This window comes from Sphaerodactylus townsendi, linkage group LG15 (genome assembly GCF_021028975.2).
Source record: "Sphaerodactylus townsendi isolate TG3544 linkage group LG15, MPM_Stown_v2.3, whole genome shotgun sequence".
Taxonomy (NCBI): domain Eukaryota; kingdom Metazoa; phylum Chordata; class Lepidosauria; order Squamata; family Sphaerodactylidae; genus Sphaerodactylus; species Sphaerodactylus townsendi.
This window is the reverse complement of record NC_059439.1, coordinates 6,237,317-6,255,320: the sequence shown is the minus strand read 5'-3', so window position 1 is coordinate 6,255,320 and position 18,004 is coordinate 6,237,317. Positions and strand designations below refer to the sequence as shown.

Below are 18,004 nucleotides of genomic sequence, written 5' to 3'. Positions count from 1 at the left end.
CAGCTGCCTTTGATGAAGCCATTGGAGGGAGGGAAGGCAAGAAGCAGACTGGGCCTCCTCCAGCAAGCCTGGTTCCACTTCGAATTAATAATTCTCTTCCTCCCAGTTGCCAGTAGCCAAAATGAAACAGTACTCCTTCACCCAGCAGACAGATGTCTTGTGGGATTCACTGCTACAAGAGCTATTGCTAGTCACCACTGAGATGGAGTTAAAGGGAGATTGGACAGATCTGTGGAGGGCCAGATTTCTGGCTATTCGCCATGAGGGTCAGATTGGGCCTTTGGGCTCAGAGGCGTAATAGATGGCAGGGAATGTCAAATGCTGGGGAGAAGTCAGTGGTAAGGCCTGTTGCTAGTGGGACCTATTTGTGGCATCTGACTCGCCACTCTTGGAAAAATAGATGTCCTGCTAGTCCCATCCACAGGGCGTCTCTTATATTCATAAGTTCTCCATTATGCCTGGATCCAGCTCCAGGCAGGAATCTTCACATGTTGGCCAGTCTGGCTCACGCACCCTGTTTGTCGACGGAGAAGATGGAGGCAATTGTTCGTTTGATTGTTCGTCTGTTATTTGTAGCTGTTCAGCAGGTTGCTTCGCTGTATTCTAAGAGTGCATCACACACAGCAGCTAACATTTTTGTACATGTGCGTTCTCACGCTGACCAGTTGATTTCTCTTTCCTCCCTGATGGTGCCACAGCTCTGCTCAACAGATACTTGTCCAAATAGACAGCCAAAGCAGTCACAAGCTATATAAATCAATCCTAAATAAAGACGGGGTGTTACAAAATCCTGCCATTCATTGTACATCCTTAGCAACGCTGATAGCTGTCATGTGTTTGCATCAGCAATGTTTTTCAGCATGCCCAGTTTTGAGTGTCCAGTTTGCTGGAGGTAAAGAGTAGACAATTGGGGAAGGCCATGGCAAACCACCCTGCAAACATAGTCTGTCTAGTAAATGTTATGCTGTGACGTCATTCCATGAGTCAGTAATGTTCTGGTGTTTGCACCTAGTCAATTTATGGCTACCAATCTTGATCCTCTTTGATCTGAGATTGCAAATGCCTTAACAGACCAGGTGATCGGGAGCAACAGCCGCAGAAGGCCATTGCGTTCACATCCTGCAAGTGAGCTCCCATCCTGCAAGTGAGCTCCCAAAGGCACCTGGTGGGCCACTGCGAGTAGCAGAGAACTGGATTAGATGGACTCTGGTCTGATCCAGCTGGCTTGTTCTTATGTTCTTATTGCAGGAGAAAACAGCATGAACCAGTGCTGTTAAATAGGTGTGCTCCAGAGGCTTTCAATGTCTACTTCCATGTGACTTCTATAAGACTTTATGAAGTATTTAAATCAATAATAAGCCTTTCAATACTTTTTGTGTGCATGCCATGAAGTCACTGCTAACTTATAGCAACCCCACATGGTTTTTGAGGCAAGAGACCTTTGAGGTAGTTTCCCACTGACTGCCTCGGATCCCCACCTCGGTATTTCTGAAAGGTCTCCCATCCAAATACTAACTATGGCCCACCCTGCTTAGCTCCTGAGATCTGATGAGGTCAGGTTCTTTCCAATATAGAGCTATTTTTTAAAGCACTGGTTTTGTTTGAAATGCAGATGTACAGTAATTTTACCAGTGTTACTGAGTTTCTTGAAAGACAATATACTCTTGAAAGACAACATACACCAGCGTGGTATAGTGGTTAAGAGCAGATGTACTCTAATCTGGAGGAACCGGGTTTGATTCCCCGCTCTGCCCCTTGAGCTATGGAGACTTATCTGGGGAATTCAGTTTAGCCTGTACACTCCCACACACGCCATCTGAGTGACCTTGGGCTAGTCACAGTTCTTTGGAGCTCTCTCTGTCCCACCCACTTCACAGGGTGTTTGTTGTGAGGGCGGGAAGGAAAGTTTGTCAGCCCCTTTGAGTGTCCTTACAGGAGAGAAAGGGGGGATATAAATCTAAAGACTTCTTTTTCTCTTCTTTCTTTAAGCAGCATTTCCAAAAGCAGTACTGGGCGTGACAGATGCCAGGCACGACAGCAGGACAGCAGCCCACACTAGCTCGGATGCAAGGAGATGTTTTCCCCTAAAGGACCAATGAGAGCCAGCCTGGTGTAGTGGTTAAAAACGGTGGGACTCTAATCTGGAGGACCAGGTTTGATTCCCTACTCCTGCACATGAAGCCTGTAGGGTGTCCTTGGGCCAGTCACAGCTCTCTCAGACCTCTCTCAGACCACATGGAGGAAGGCAATGGCAAACCTCCTCCTAACATCTCTTGTCTTGGAAACCCTACAGGGTCATCGTAAGTCAGCTGTGACTTGATGGTTCTTTCCACCAACAACAACTGACCTACAGGGCCAGTCCAACCACTAGGCCAGGGGTGGCCAACCTATGGACTACAATTCCCATCAGCCTCTGCCTGATTTTCAAGGGCTTGAACAAAGCCAGGAGGAGAGTCCTCTGCTGGCGTGAAGGGAAGTCGGCACGAGCCTCCTTCTGGCATGCTCAAATCTGTTGACTTTGCTCTTCCACAGCAGTGCTGATGGGATGTAGAAATTTTTTAAAGAACTGATCTTTTCTTAAATTTTGACAATGATCATTTTGAATGCCCAGTAAGTGAAACATTTGTTCTAGGTTTCTACCTTTTGCTCTCTGTTGAATGGAAGTGTGTGTACAAAATCATAGTTCATCTTGGTCAACGAAACACGCGAGGCCAGAAGCAACATCGATCCTTGTGAACTGATGCCCCAGTGTGGTTCATGCCAGAAGATTCCACATCCAGTGTCACAACCCCTCCCCCCCGAAGAAGAAGAAGAAGAAGAAGAAGAAGAAGAAGAAGAAGAAGAAGAAGAAGAAGAAGAAGAAGAAGAAGAAGAAGAAGAAGAAGAAGAGGAGGAGGAGGAGGAGGAGGAGGAGGAGGAGGAGGAGGAGGAGGAGTTTGGATTTATATCCCCCCTTTCTCTCCTGTAGGAGACTCAAAGGGGCTTACAATCTCCTTGCCCTTCCCCCCTCACAACAAACACCCTGTGAGGTAGGTGCGGCTGAGAGAGCTCAGAAGAACTGTGACTCACTAGCCCAAGGTCACCCAGCTGGTGTGTGTTGGAGTGCACAAGTTAATCTGGTTCACCGGATAAGTCTCCACAGCTCAAGCAGCAAAGCAGGGAATCAAACCCCGTTCCTCCATATTGGAGTACACCTGTGCTTAACCACTACGCCACTGCTGCAAGATGACTTCAAGAAGATAACTTCATCCCAGCTTGCACACCTACCCATTTCCAGAGTCCAGGAGGAGAAGGAACCAGCCAAGCAGGAGAGCACAGCTGCGGCTGGGCTGGTTGCTTCTGGGCATTTCCTCGGGCCGTTGCCTAGCGGCAAGTTTCCCTTTTGCCCATGGATAACACTGGCCTCGCCAAGAGCTGCGTTCCTTATCAAGGGAATAGGGCTGGAGTTCACCAGAATTGCTCTACAGGGTGTTTTTAGAAAGGGAACTGGATTCAGACTGTAATGTCGGTGAAAAATTTAGGCCATTTTCTTTTATCCTTGCACCACTGACGGTGTGTACTGTGCTGTTTGTACTGTACAGTTTTCTAATTTTATATTCCAGGCTTCCCCGCACTGCTTGCAGTAGATGCATTACACTGTCTTCATCACACTGTCTTCTAATTCTGTAATCTGCCGTGAGTCTCAGTGAGCGAGGGGGACTATGAATAAAACAAGTAAATAAATAAATAATGGGCCTATGGCTAAAGACAGTGGCGAGGGCTGGTTGGTTGGTTGATGAAGCATAACTTAAGACAAATGAAGCCTTCAAGAAGTCAAGATCAAACAAACAAGCAAACAAAAGAAGTGGACCCAATAAATCAAATTCCACTGCAAATCTCTTACTGCTCTTGATCAGGTTAAAACCCTGCAGGAGAGCAGTGTTCTCTCATCCCCTGGAATATTTCTCCCATAAAGGGTTCAAACAAGTTTCAGATTCCTGAATGCCCATTTTTTTTTAATGGTACATCACTGGGCGGGGGCGGGAGGCGTTAATTTCATTTTTAAAACTTTGTACTTCAAAATGAAAGTCCAAAACGCACAAAAAGGCAGAAATTCATCAAATTACAGCATACTTATTCCACAAGCACTTCCTGTTTCTTCTGCACCAAATACTAACCCTAAAAAAAGAATTTTGAGCACTTGGTCATTAACCTCTTGAAGAGAAACCAGACTGTAAATGGCACGCATACATGGTGTCTGGATCTGATTGTATTTTATGTTCAGCATGGTGAAAACATTTATTTATTACTGTAATTTTTATTTTAATGTACTCTTTGCGATTGTAAAGGCCTATGGCTAACAATAAATTCTTAACCAACATTAACCACCTAGATAAAATTAAGTCTTTAGCGTAATTACTGAAAAAAGTCTCACTTTTCTTTATTGGTTCTTATTTTAAAAGTCCTAAATCTTCAAAGCCACTAATCATCAGTTTATGTTTTGTTTTGTCCAATACTTTAATAAGTCTTTCCAAGAAGAAGAAGAATAGTTGTATTTATATCCCCCCTTTCTCTCCTGTAGGAGACTCAAAGGGCCTTACAAACTCCTTTCCCTTCCCCCCCTCACAACAAACACCCTGTGAGGTGGATGGGGCTGAGAAGGCTCCAAAAAGCTGTGACCAGCCCAAGGTTACCCAGCTGGCATGTGTGGGAGTGCACAGACTAATCTGAATTCCCCAGATAAGCCTCCACAGCTCAGGCAGCAGAGACAGGAATCAAACCCTGTTCCTCCAGATTAGAGTACACCTGCTCTTAACCACTACACTGCTGCTGCTCCTTAATGTAAGTTCTTTTCTTTGAGTGGCAAAGTTCACTTGGCCATCTCTGCCTGCTTTAATAGCTTTATCCACCATTCTTCAATTGTAGGAATAGCTGGAGTTTTCCATTTCTGCACATAGAGTATTATTGCTGCTGTTGTCATATATAAAAACAAAGTTCCATGTTTTCTTTCTCGAGATCTGTCCCTAAGTTCCAATAGATAAGCTTCAGCGTTCATTTGTACTTTAGTCTTTATACATTAGTCTTTATACATTATACATTTGTACATTAGTCTTTATCCTTTGTACAGCATTTTTGGAACATTCTTAGGCTTTGGGTGACACTATGGATTTTCCCCAGTTTAGATTTTTTTTTAAAGGCCATTTATATGGACATCTACACAGTGATTATAATATTTACACTTATTTTCCAAAATGTTCATTTGCATATATTATTTCTGAGCCTGTTTATACAGTTGGTAGAATCAAACTGGCTAAAGTTCTTGGTGGACAGTACCTCTTCAGGTTGCAGATAGCTGTTTGCATTTTTTTTAATGCACAAAAGATAACTTACAATACATTAAGAGGTTTTCCGTCAGGGAGACAGGAAGGTAACCTTTCTAAGTGCAGGGCATTTTTTTCAGCGGGTGACAACTTTTGTCACCCTGAGGGCTGTCAGAGGGCAGGGCAGAGATCACAGGCAAAGTGTGCAGTCTGCAAAAGGTGAATGATGCATTTCCAAGAAGGCCCAGCCTGTGAATGGGTTGGACAGGGGCAAGCAGGATACTTCATTATGCTCTTCAGTGGGTGGGTTAAGTAAAACTTTAAATATGTCTACTGAAATGGAGGGGACTACGAAAATAACTTTGCTTGGTCTGGATTATGCCCTTTGTCAGCAAATCTAATCTCAGTGAAATCCTCCCAAAAATGCCAACTCTCCGGGGTCGGCAGAAGACCAGTCCCTTCAATTGCGTTGGTTGTGTTTGTCAGGCCAAGAGCCTAAGCCCTGCAACCCCACAACTGCTTATTAATGGGTCACTCCTGTTTAAAGAAGGAGAGGAGAGAATAGACTACCCGTGGAATCCTTGATTAATGGGAGCTTTTCAGATGAAAAGAAATAAAGATGTATTGAGACGGGGGCTAATGATGCCCTATTATGTTCCGCACTCCCCGGCATTTACTCACCCAGCTATTATCCACTGTGAGTTTCCAAACACAGCTGAAATTGATCCCTGCAGAGTTCTTTTTTCTCTGGCTGGCAAAGCAAACCAAGGGCCTGAACGAGGCTCAGCTTATGGCCTGCTAATTTGTTAGATGTAAGTTTGGTACATAGGAGGGTCCTTCATTGGCAACTTGCTACGGAACCTAAACTCTTTGAAAAAGCACTGTAAGGCTAACAAATTCCTCTCTTGGGCAAAACGCATAGGAAAATTTTATCTGAGTCATTAAAAATGTTTCAACCTATTTTGTACCACCAGCCTCAACCTTATTTTTTAATTTCCTGTGATTGTGGCTGGTTTGGCCCTTTTAGTTCTCCTTGCTGAGTCGATAAGCAAAAGGGCAAAAATCCAATGAAACTGAGGATGGGCGTAGTTTTTGTTTTTTGTCATCAAGTCATAATTAATTTATGTCGACCTCATAGAGTTTTCAAGGAAAGAGACATTCAGCGGTGAATTGCCATTGCTTGCCTCCACGTCATGACCCTGGTATTCCTTAGAGGTCTCCAGTCCAAATATTTCCTAGGGTTGAGGCTGAGAGTGTTTGAAAGGACCAGCAAGTTTCCATAGTAGAGCAGGGGTTCAAATCTGGGTTTTCCAGATCCTTGTCTGACAACTAACCACTACACCATGTTGACTCTTGAGATCCTTTTTTACACCCTGGAGAGACAGTACGGTTATGCAAACTTCTGTTTTTCCCACCTGACCCAATACGGCAACTTGGAGTAGTTTGACAAATGAAAGCAGTGCAAATAACACTACATTGTTAACTCTCATAAATGGCAGCAATCTAGCTAAATGCCCATTATTGTGACAAGCTGGACATGTTTCTATGGAGCGGGATTTTCTACGTTCCAATGACCCCCTAGCCCAGGGGTCTGCAACCTGCGGCTCTCCAGATGTTCATGGACTACAAATCCCATCAGCCCCTGCCAGCATGGCCAGTTGGAAAAGGGAAGGGGTGTCCTCTGAGCGTTTGTGATCCTTACTTTCCCCAGTGACAAAGTCAGTGAGAATCAAGCCTCACAGCCTTGTCCTGGCCCAGCCATAGCCCTGTTCTGAGTTCGATTTCTGTGGTGCTCCCACCATTTGATCTTAGCACTCTCCCATGTCCAATTAACTAACTGGAATCTTCTGAATCTAGAAGGCTGGATTTTTCCACCAGGAAGAAGGGATGGGATTTGTTGGGCATAATAGTGGACTCCTTTGTGTTTTACTATCTGTGATTAATGTAACTTGCCTAGACAAAATGACTACAACAAGGAGAGCTTCCCATACCCTGTATTTGGAATAAACTGGAGTGGGCAGCTGGGTGCTGGTTTAGGGTTGCCCACTCTGGGTTGGGAAATCCTTTGGGATTCAATAGGGTATAAAGCCACAGAGTCCACCTTCCAAAGAGGCCATTTTCTCCTGATCCCAAGAGATCTCCAGCCACCACCTGGAGGTTGGCTACTCCAACTGCTTCCAGTAAAGGAGCTAAAGAGAGGTTTGGGGTTGGCAGAAGAAACGACATCTATATTTGCCTCTGTGGATGGCAGCAGAAAGGGGAAGGAGATGGAACCGGACTGTAGAGGCAAAGTCCTCATTGAGGGCTAGTGACTTGGGAGGTGGGTGAATTCAACTGCATGAACCTGTTCAGCTGCATATTTTGGTCCTGATAAAAAGTTATTCCATAGCTGTTGTTTCGTGGTCATGTTGAAATGCTGGGAAGTGGCTGCTTCATCAGCGCAAACCAGGAAACACCCAATTTTAATCTGAGATGTGGCTGTCTGATCGACCAGGTACACCTTTTCCCCATTTGTTTGATTGGAGGGTAATCGGGAGGCGCTGTGGTTCTTCCGGCCAGGCTCTGGATAGAAAGGAACTCAACAGCACAGGGACAGTGGAGTTGTCAGATGCCTCTGAATGGGAAAGGGTTCCGTGGGGCTACCAATAAGGGCTAGCATCTGGGAGCCCAGCTCTGTTGCCCCTGGGAAATGCCAGCTCCCTTCTGAACACTTAAATCACCTGCACCCAACCTTTTCAAGCCTGAAATCGCCTTTGACATTCTGGTACAGCATGGTGGGCACAGCCATAAAATGGCTGCTGTGAGAGGTTGAACCAACGATAGAGTTGTTGTTCCAACTTACTTTCAGTGAGCATCCTTGGCAGGGGGCAGTGCCAAAGCAAAGGTTTTTTTAAAAAAAAACACCTGTAAACCAATCAAATCTCCAATAACCAATCAGAGGCCTTGCTGTGCAAAAGCCCCACCCACTTTCTAAAAACACTTAGTAGTAGGCACCAGAAAAGGGGGCTCCCTCATTTAAATGATGAAGGGCCAGGACAGTCTTCCTTAGTTAGGACTCCAGATCTTCCTTCCAAGCAATTTTTAAAGGGGCACACACGCACACACACACACGCACACACACGCACACACCCAGCAGGCAGGCTCAAGAGCCCTCCATTAGTTCCACCTGTGACTGGACAGATGATGAGATTAAGGGAATGCAAAAACAGAGTCCCTCGAGTTGGGAAAATGGGGTCCCTTTCCTTTTGCAGGGAGTTTTCTGAAGGGCGTCCACATGACAATTTGAACAGGATTCTTTGCAGAAGCTTAAAGGCGAACACTTAGGAGCCCCATAGCGCAGAGTGGTAAGCTGCAGCACTGCAGTCAAAACAAATACCCAAAACTACCAAAAAAAAAAAACCCCACTCCACACTGTGCCACAGAGAGAAGCATATCTTACTGCGACATGCCTCTGAAGATGCCAGCCATAGATGCAGGCAAAATGTTCAGAGCTAAAACTACCAGACCACGGCCACACAGTGTATAAAACCCACAACAACCGACACAGAGGTAGCTTGCCACTCCCTGCCTCTGAATTTTCTTGGTCATCTCCCAACCAAACACAAACCAGGGCTGGCCTGGGATAGCCCTGGTGGTCTCCCAGCTAAACATGAACCAGGGCTGGCCTGGGATAGCACTGGTGGTCGGGCCTGGCCTGGGCTTGCCTTGGTGGTCTCCCAGCTAAATATGAACCAGGGCTGGCCTGGGATAGCTGTGGTTGTCTTCCAACTAAACATGAACCAGGACTGGCCTGGACTAGCCTTGGTGGTGGTCTCTCAGACAAACATAAACCAGGGCTGGGCTATCCAGGTCAGGGCACTTTTTTCAATGTGATGGAGACAAATGTTGTCAAGTCACAGCAGACTCATGGCAACCCTATATAAAACTCTCAGTTCTATTTTTGGCAAAGATGGAGACAGTTTTCTCCCTCTCTACTCTTATGAGACCTCCAAAACCTTAGAAATCTCTACCATATCCCCAGTGAGTCATGTTTTCTCAAAGTCAAAAGGCCTCAGACTCCTCCTGGGGAAAAGGTTCCAGCCCTTTAATCATTCTGGTTGTTCTTTCCTGCACCTCTCCCATCCGTCTCCAAAGCACCAGAACCACCACAGGTGCCCTGCTCTGCCCAACACCCAAATATTGCTTCTCTCTATAGACAAAAGAAGCCCCTCCCATTCAGAGGTGGATCTGCAAAGCTGGGATGCAAACTGGGGGCAGAATAATAAGCTCAGAAGGTGATCTGATCAAAGTGTTGAGAGGCACTCGTGGAGTAATGCTTTTTCACTTTCCATCACTATCAAGGGCACCACAGATATGAGAGAGAGAGAGAGAGAGATGAATGGGTTCTCAACCTTGCTAATGCCGCTACCCTTTAATACAGTTCCTCATGTTGTGACCTAACATTTACCCTAACATTTACCCATTTTACAGATGGAGAACACTGATGCAGAGAGTCTTAGGCGGCCCCTGTGAAAGGGTCCCCGGCCCCCAGGTTGAGAACCACTGGGTTAAGATGTTCAATTGGCCATGCTGGCAGGGACTGGTGTGAATCGTACTCCATGAATATCCAGGGGACCAGAGTTGGACACCCCTGGGTTAGGCCCTGGGCCCACCAGGAAATTCTACATTGGGAAGAATGGATGCTCCATAAAAGCACACAAGACTGGGAGCAGTGTGGTGTAGTAGGTAGAGTTGTGTTGCCCAGTGTGGCATCCATGTTGTCTGCCAGTGGGTGGGTGGATGGGTGGATGGGTGGATGCATGGATGCATGGATGGATGTACAGAGATGGGGAAGGGAGGGAGGGAGGGTGGGTGGGAGAGGGGGTAGGTAGGTAAAGGTAGGTAGATGGTCTTCCTGGTGCCTCAGGCATTGGGCAAAGGGAGGCATTGCCTCATGTGGTAGATACTGGTGCCACTGACAATGACAAAAACAGATCTCATGCGAGGGACACAATCCATCCTGCATTTGCCTTGTCGCAGACTCCCTTGAGAAGAGTGGGCACGGCCCAAGAGCTTAGGTGGTTTCCAAGCTGAAGAACTCCCCGGTGTCTCACCAGTAGGCCCAGGCAGGGACTGTGGTTTCAGCCTTCCACTTGGTCTCCCAGCTGAGCTGTGGAAGGCTCAGGGTTATACCCGTCTGCACCTAAAAATCCCTTCCCTCTCCCAAATAACAAAAATTTAAAAAACAGCAGTCATATCATATTGATTTTCTGTTTTAATCTTTGGGTGGTGTGTGTGTGTGTGTGTGTGTGTGTGTGTGTGTTGTGTGTGTGTGCAGCCCACCCACCCCCCAATCAGGAGAAGAGATCCTTTTTAGCAGGAGGTGCTCAGGTCTCCGACACATCTTCCTCCTGGATGATCTTGCAACCAACCAATTCCACATACTCTCCACCCCATTACCACCACCACCACCCCGCATCTATTGTCCCCCCCCCCCCCCCGCTGATTTCCTATCTGCTTTTTCATCTCCTCAGACCATGTTAGGCAGATCTGGAGCATAGAAGGTTGGGGCTGGGTCTTTCTTTCTTTCTTTCTTTCTTTCTTTCTTTCTTTCTTTCTTTCTTTCTTTCTTTCTTTCTTTCTTTCTTTCTTCTTTCTTTCGTTTTTGAAGAGTTGGAGAGTGACAGATGGCGGGCCCGCTTTCCCCAGAGAGCCAGATCTCCCTACATGCGAGCGCATGTCAATCAGCGCAGCTCATGTGATAACTCCAGCGGATGACGTGCCAGCCATATGGTCTGGCATCGGAGTTGGTACCCCCTCTGCCTGCTCGAAGCCTGCCACTTCCCTCCTCCTTTTGGATAAGACACTGAAGGAGACGGGGTGGACCTCGAAGGAGTCTCTCTCTCTCTCTCTCTCTCTCTCTCTCTCTCTCTCTCTCTCTCTGCTCCCTCCCTTTTTTTCTCCCCCCCCCCTTCCTCGTTTTTCCCCCCTCTCCCCCTCCTTAGTCCCAAAAGATGCCGGGTACGAGAAGGACTTGAAGATTCCTACGCTCAGCTTTGGAGGTAAGTTATGTAAGGAGGAAAGGGGGAGGGGGGGTCCAAACTTACACACAGGGTCGCAACTTGCCTCCCCCACCCCGTCCACCTTCCCCTATTTTTCCCCCATAGATCTTATCCCCCCCCCCCAATACACACACACACACACACACACACACACACACACACCCTTTGGCGTACACCGATTTATTTGCATCTGTGGGGAAGGGCGGACGGCTGGAACGCGGCGGCTGGAAGGCAGGGGGGCTCTCTCGACGCGGGATTTATTTATCCACCTCGCTTTAAAATTGCTGCTTTAGCAAAGGCTGGTGTGTGTGAGAGCGAGCGAGAGAGCGAGAGAGAGAGAGCGAGCGAGAGAGGTTTTATTTGCAAGAGAGAGATTTCTGCCATCAGCCTGGCGAATTGAAAGAAGCCCTGCTGGTTGTTGTAAATGAGATATTAAAACACCGAAGCAGTCCGCAATCGGTCGCTTTGCTATATTGAGCCTGCAGTTTTTTGGATTCTTCATATCTCCTCTTTCTGTCGCGGCGCAGGGGATCTCGGGCACCCCAACGGGTAAAAAGCTTGGGCTTTTTTCTCCCCCTTTCTTGAAACACCCCCCCCCCCGGCTCGGCAGCCCCAGACCAAACCCAGCGCCTGCAAACAGCCTCACCTCCTCCCAGGCGCCCAAAGGGTCTGGCCGGACGTCGCTTGTGTTTGCGTAGCCACCGAGCCGACCCAGGGAGAAGGAGCGCGCCGCCGGTCGCCGCGGGGGCAGTCGGGCGAGCTGGTGGCCCCGAAGGGAGCCCAGGGAGGCGGCAGCTGGCTGGACTCAGCCCTCCAGCAGCTGGGGGTCTCTTTCCCCTTCTCTGAGCCTCCGAACCCCAGGGAAGGAGACACAAACCAAACCAGGCGCCAAAGGTGAAGGTCGGGAGACTAGATGGTGATTGGGGGGGGGGGGTGTGTGTGAAGGGGGGGGGGTTAGGCTCCAAACCTGAATGTTTACTCCTAATTCCACCCCCACCCCCGTCCCCCCCAAAAAAGAAGTTTCAGAGACCTGTCGGGTTTTTAAACCGACGCCGGCAGGTAACAAAGTTCGAGATTTCCCGTGGTTTTCTCCAGATTCAACCTGGTCCCAGAAAGAGGGGTGGGGGTGGCGCAAGCTCTTACAAAGGGAAGATCCAGTGAGTGGAGGGGGGAAACACCCATTTTAAATTCCACCGAAGCTGATTTTTTCAAAAAGGACAAAGAAGTTTCGACAAACACCCCCAATATCTCGGTATACGCGTGTGTGCGTGTGCGTGTGTGTATGTGCGTGTGTGTTCATTCATTTCGAAAAGAAAGGCGGAACGTGTCAGGATCGAAATAAAAGTCACCTTTCCACCAATTCCGGCAGGAATGCGAACGAGACACCGGTGAATTTGAACCGCACTTGAAGCGAGTTGGTCGCTTTTAGGGGGGGGGGGGTGGATATTCGCAGCCAGCTGCTAGCAAATGGCCCTTCCTCGAAAGCTCCAATTTACAAAACATCATTACAAAAATTAAAATCCCTTTAAAACTGGGGGTGGGGGTTTCCCTCTCTTGGGACCCGAAAAGGTACCGCAAATAATTTAGTTGGGAGTGCTTTGGTGTTTTCCCCTTCCCAATCGTGTGGGCAGGGAAGGGCAACGAAGAAATGGGGTCAGGATCCAGTCCTTTGCCTTGCAAGATCTGGGGCGGGGGGGGGGGGCTGGCCGGTCCTGAAGCCGTACCCACGAGTGAAGGGCAGGGGAGAAAGGTCAGCAGTCGAACGACTCTCCCAAAAACTCTGCTAGACCCGAAGGAGAAGGTGCGTGTATCACAGCGACTGGCCGGCCACCCCCCACCCCCCACCCTTCGATTTCATCCCAGCCTTAAAAACCGAGGCACAAACCCATTGCTGACCGAGAGCAGCGACATTTGCCCGAGAGCACAGGTGGGGAAATCTGGGGAACCGGCTCTTGAGCACGTCCAAGTGGATCTGCGCCCCTCCCCTCCTCCATTGAAACCATGACCTGGCCGTTCGTTTATTTTATTTTTCAAGCCTAAATCCAAATACAAGGTTTTTGTCGCTGTTATTTGGGGGGGGGGGGGGGGGTGGGTGGAAGACGCTGGTTCAGGCGGGGCTGGAAGAGGCAGGCCGGGCTGACGGATACCCGGGCCCTTAACGTTTTGTCCCGGTTAGTTGACCAATCCAGAGCGGTCCGGGTCAAGAATGACGCGCCGTGAAGAGAGGGAAAGGGGGGTGCTGATGTTCTGAAATCAAACCTGACCCCTTCTTTCTTGTCTCCACCCTTCTGCCTTCTCCGGGGGCGCGTGTGCACGTGTGCACGCGGGCCTCTTCCCTCCCCGTTTTCCCCCACCCACCCATCCTTCGTGTCACCTCTCCAGCCACCATGTTGACGCGACTCTTCAGCGAGCCCAGCCTGATCCCAGAAGTCCAGAAGTTCTCCAGCTGGGCGGACGACTGCGACACGGATGAGCGCAGCGACAAGGAGGAGTGCAAGCCCAAGGCCTGCCCTTTGGACGACCAGAACGAGGGCTCCTTGGGGGAGCTCAAGGAGGAGAACGACTTAGGGGGCGACGATGAGGAGGAGGAGGAGGAGGAGGAAGGGCTCGAGGAGGCGGAAGGCGACCGCCCCAAGAAGCGAGGCCCCAAGAAGAGGAAGATGACCAAGGCCCGCATGGAGCGCTCCAAACTGCGGCGCCAGAAAGCCAACGCCCGCGAGAGGAACCGCATGCACGACCTGAACTCCGCCTTGGACAACCTGCGCAAGGTGGTGCCCTGCTACTCCAAGACGCAGAAGCTCTCCAAGATCGAGACGCTGCGCCTGGCCAAGAACTACATCTGGGCCCTGTCGGAGATCCTGCGCTCGGGCAAGCGGCCGGACCTGGTGTCCTACGTGCAGACTCTATGCAAGGGCTTGTCGCAGCCCACCACCAACCTGGTGGCCGGCTGCCTGCAGCTCAACTCGCGGAACTTCCTCACCGAGCAGGGCCCGGAGGCCGGCCGCTACCCGGGCGCGAACTCCTCGTTCGCCGTGCACCCCTACGCCTACCCGTGCTCGCGGCTGTCGGGCGCGCAGTGCGCCTCCAGCACCATGGCCAGCTCCCACGGCCTGCGCTCCCACGCCTACTGCGCCACCTACGACGCCCTCTACGGCAACGCCTCGCCCGACTACAACAGCTCGGAGTACGACGGGCCCCTCAGCCCGCCCCTGTGCGTCAACGGCAACTTTTCCCTCAAGGCCGACGCCTCCCCGGACCACGAGAAGAACTACCACTACTCTATGCACTACTCCGCCCTGCCCGGCTCGCGCCCCTCCGGACCCAACTTGGTCTTCGGGTCCTCGGGGATGCGCGGCGGCGTCCACTCGGAGAACGTGTTGCCTTACGAGATGCACCTCCACCACGACCGGGGGCCCATGTACGAAGAGCTGAACGCTTTTTTCCACAATTGACGCCTTCTTTTGGCCCCCCGCCCCCCCCGACCCGCTCCGACCTTGGGCGCCCCCCTCCCGTCCCCCCTCTGCGTTCACGCGTAACAAAACCACCACCTGTAGATTTGGCAAGGGGTGGGTCAGGAAGCCGAGGGGGATCGGAGGGGGCTTGCTGGGACCCCTCCCTGCCCTCTTCCCACAGCCGCCATATTTCAAGGGTGGGCTGCTCCCCCCCCCATGCCCTCCCCCACCAGTTAGGGAATAATTAACCGTTCCGGTCTGCGAACCAGGTTGGGCCACATGCCCATGGCTTGAAGTTGGAGGGGATAGCCCGGTCCAACAACCACTTAAGCCGAAATGAATTTGGAGGAATTGATTCGAACCGAAGTCCCCGGGGTTCGGTTCCAAGGGGAGGTTGGAGGCGGCTGGGAAAGCCCGCCGCGTCCCCGAAGCCTCCCCACTTGCCCGGCCTGGGGGTTCGGGCTGTAAATCGGACATCTGTCGTGGCCTTCCCTGCCCCCCGTTAAGTACAGTTGAGAGAAATCTGGTGCAATAAATACTCTAATGTGATTGAACAGTGAAACTGTAACAGAGGAGACGTTTTAGCTGACTATCTGGAAAGGGTTTTTGGAAGTGTTCTTAAGGGAAGGAGGGGGCACCATTGAAATTTATGCTAAAAAACAACAACCCCATTTTTCACGATGGTGGATTTAAAACGTTTTCCCCTCGTGGTAAATGTCTGATCCGAATGGGTTTCAAACTGTCATTCAGGAGAAGTCAAGGGGTGGGCTGGGGGGGGGGAGGCTTAGCACCCATTCCAGTGATGGAATGGAGAATCCGCCGAGACTTTAATCCATTTTTACAAGTTTTTTTAAAAAAACTATGTTTGCAAACTTCAAGTCAGATTTCAGTGCGAACTTTAAAAGCAATAAAGAGGCAAACAGATGATAAATATATTCTACCTTTATCTATGCAAGTAGGTACTGATACTAGGAAAATTGGTTTTTAAAATGAAGGAAAAGAGGAAAGGACAAAAAAAAGACCACAAAAAGGAATCCATATGAAGTATTAAAAATATGGACCAAGCAACTCGCAGAGATTTAAAATCGTGCACTTTTTTGATTTGGGGAAAACGGACTGTGAGATGTTCCCCTGGTATTTAACAATCACTGACTTTTTCAACCTCCCTTGTAATCCCAAGTAACTTATTTTCCAAAATTTGTGTGTCATGCTGTTTTCTACCTGTTTTAAAAACGTTAATGAAAAAAAGTGGGGAAAAAAGATTTTTATGAAATGGCAAAAATGTTTTGTTATGCATGGATAGGAAGGGGAAAAAATGCAAATATGCAAATCTTAAAGGTGATGTGACGAAAAACACTGATTATAATGCTTAATTCTTAAGTTAACTGTTTCCCCCCATTTAATAGTAAGTTCTTTCTTTCTGTAATGAATTTGGGGGGAAAGTTATACGTTTATGTAACAATACACCAGTATATAAATCTCTATATAAAACCAACAACATTTTCTAAAGACTCTAACTGACATAATTTCCCCCCCATGAAATGCTCCAGTTTTCTTTCCTTGAATTACTTTCTTTTCAGCCAGGCAGGATATAAAAATGTTTTCTCATATTCTCCCCCCCCCCCAACCCCGGCCCCTTTTTAAAATATGGCCTGCATCACCTTTAGACATACCAGCATTTTTAAAATTCATAGGCAAAGGGACATTTTTCTGACCAATGTTTTTAAAACAAAAATCAACAACTTTTTACAAAAAGAAAAAAGAAAAAAAAGGAAAGGAAAAGTTGCAGCCGAGATGGAAAATGTCTACTGGACACCAGAAGTGCTTTCTTGTGTGATTCTGTTCGGTTTCATTAAGATGAATAAATATTTATGTCAAATGATATGATACAAAAAACAGATTTCTCCCATTTTTCTTTAAATAGCCAGAGCTATCAGTTCTTTTTTTAAACAACAACAACAAAAACACTGCTTTCTTTGGTTAATAGAGCAGAGGATTCTGCATTTTAGGGAGGGAAACTTTGCCAGGCAAAAATGCCTTTCCCACATCCGTTTTGCCCTCTGAGATAATCCCTTTACTTAAAAAAGAAAAGAAAAGAATAATGATACCGTTGAAAAGATGGAGACTTTCCTACCCCCTGCCATCTGCATTTTTGAAACTCAGCAACCAGAAAAGGTTTGCTTGCAAAATTCAGATGTTTGTGTTTTTTGGACTGGTTTTTGGAAAGGGCACACATTGGTTGAAAACAAGCAACAGACCGGGGAGAGGGGCGTAAACCCCCGGTGTTCAGCGGAATGGTTTTAATCATTTATTTCCAGACCTTTTTCCGAAATGCACCGGAACAGTTTTTGACTGGCTGAGAGCCTCGAGTCAGCTAGCATCATAGTCAAACGCGGAAGGAAGGAACGTCCTAAGACGACAATTAATAAATATTGGATGTTGACTCCCAAAGGTTTGGCATTTTACTTCAAACAAGTAGTGCTAAATATACTTAGCGAGACCCAATTCTTTCAGTGGAGCCAGACGCGTTTCTCAGGAAAAGGGGAGGGGTCGTTAGGTGGGACTCTGAGCAGCTAAGAGGTCTTCGTTACACACGAAGTCTTCGGAAAGATCTGCTTAAAAATATATCAGATTTCTATCTCGAAATGTGAGACGGGGGGGGGGGGGAAGAGGGCGGGAATCTACTTTTCATTTTATAAAGACTAATGCGGTTTTCTTGTATTGGACAGATGGTATGTCCCCTGCTCTCTCTCTCTCTCTCTCTCTCTCTCTCTCTCTCTCTCTCTCTCACACACACACACACACACACACACACACACACACACACACACACACTCACACACACACCAGGGAGAGGCAGGCACGCCCGCCTACACACTTCTGGTCCCAGAAGCCTGAGAAAATCCAAAGCAAAAGAGTCTCTAACCAAGCGCTTATGTGAGTGGATCTCATAATTTTTGGCCACTGAATCTTCTGCAAAGATGGCGATCCGGTCCTTCTGGGCCGTCCCCTCCTTCGCTTTTCAGCCGGCTCGTTCAAAAAAGGTCTCTCTTCTCTTACTAGGCAAACCCAGGTAGATCTTGAGAGCTGTCCAGAGGCCCGTGGTACTGAACCGGAAGCTCTGCGATAAAGGGGCCCTTGAGGGAACTCTTGTGGATTATCTGCTTTGCAAAGGTTCTCGGAGCTGGGAACATCCACCTGGGTACTCCAG

At 48.4% G+C, this 18,004-nt stretch overlaps 1 protein-coding gene across 1 annotated transcript; it reads left to right on the top strand.

Annotated features, from left to right (window-relative positions):
• Positions 1-11,065: 11,065 nt before the first annotated feature.
• On the top strand, positions 11,066-17,244 carry NEUROD2 (neuronal differentiation 2). Its single transcript, XM_048517928.1, has 2 exons — positions 11,066-11,341; positions 13,724-17,244. Exon 2 carries the CDS (start codon positions 13,729-13,731, stop codon positions 14,791-14,793), a length of 1,065 nt encoding a protein of 354 aa, XP_048373885.1. The 5' UTR covers positions 11,066-11,341; positions 13,724-13,728; the 3' UTR covers positions 14,794-17,244.
• Positions 17,245-18,004: the final 760 nt, after the last annotated feature.

Coding starts and splice junctions, on each gene's coding strand:
- NEUROD2 (XM_048517928.1), top strand. CDS start 13,729: ATGTTGACGCGACTCTTCAGCGAGCCCAGCCTGATCCCAGAAGTCCAG.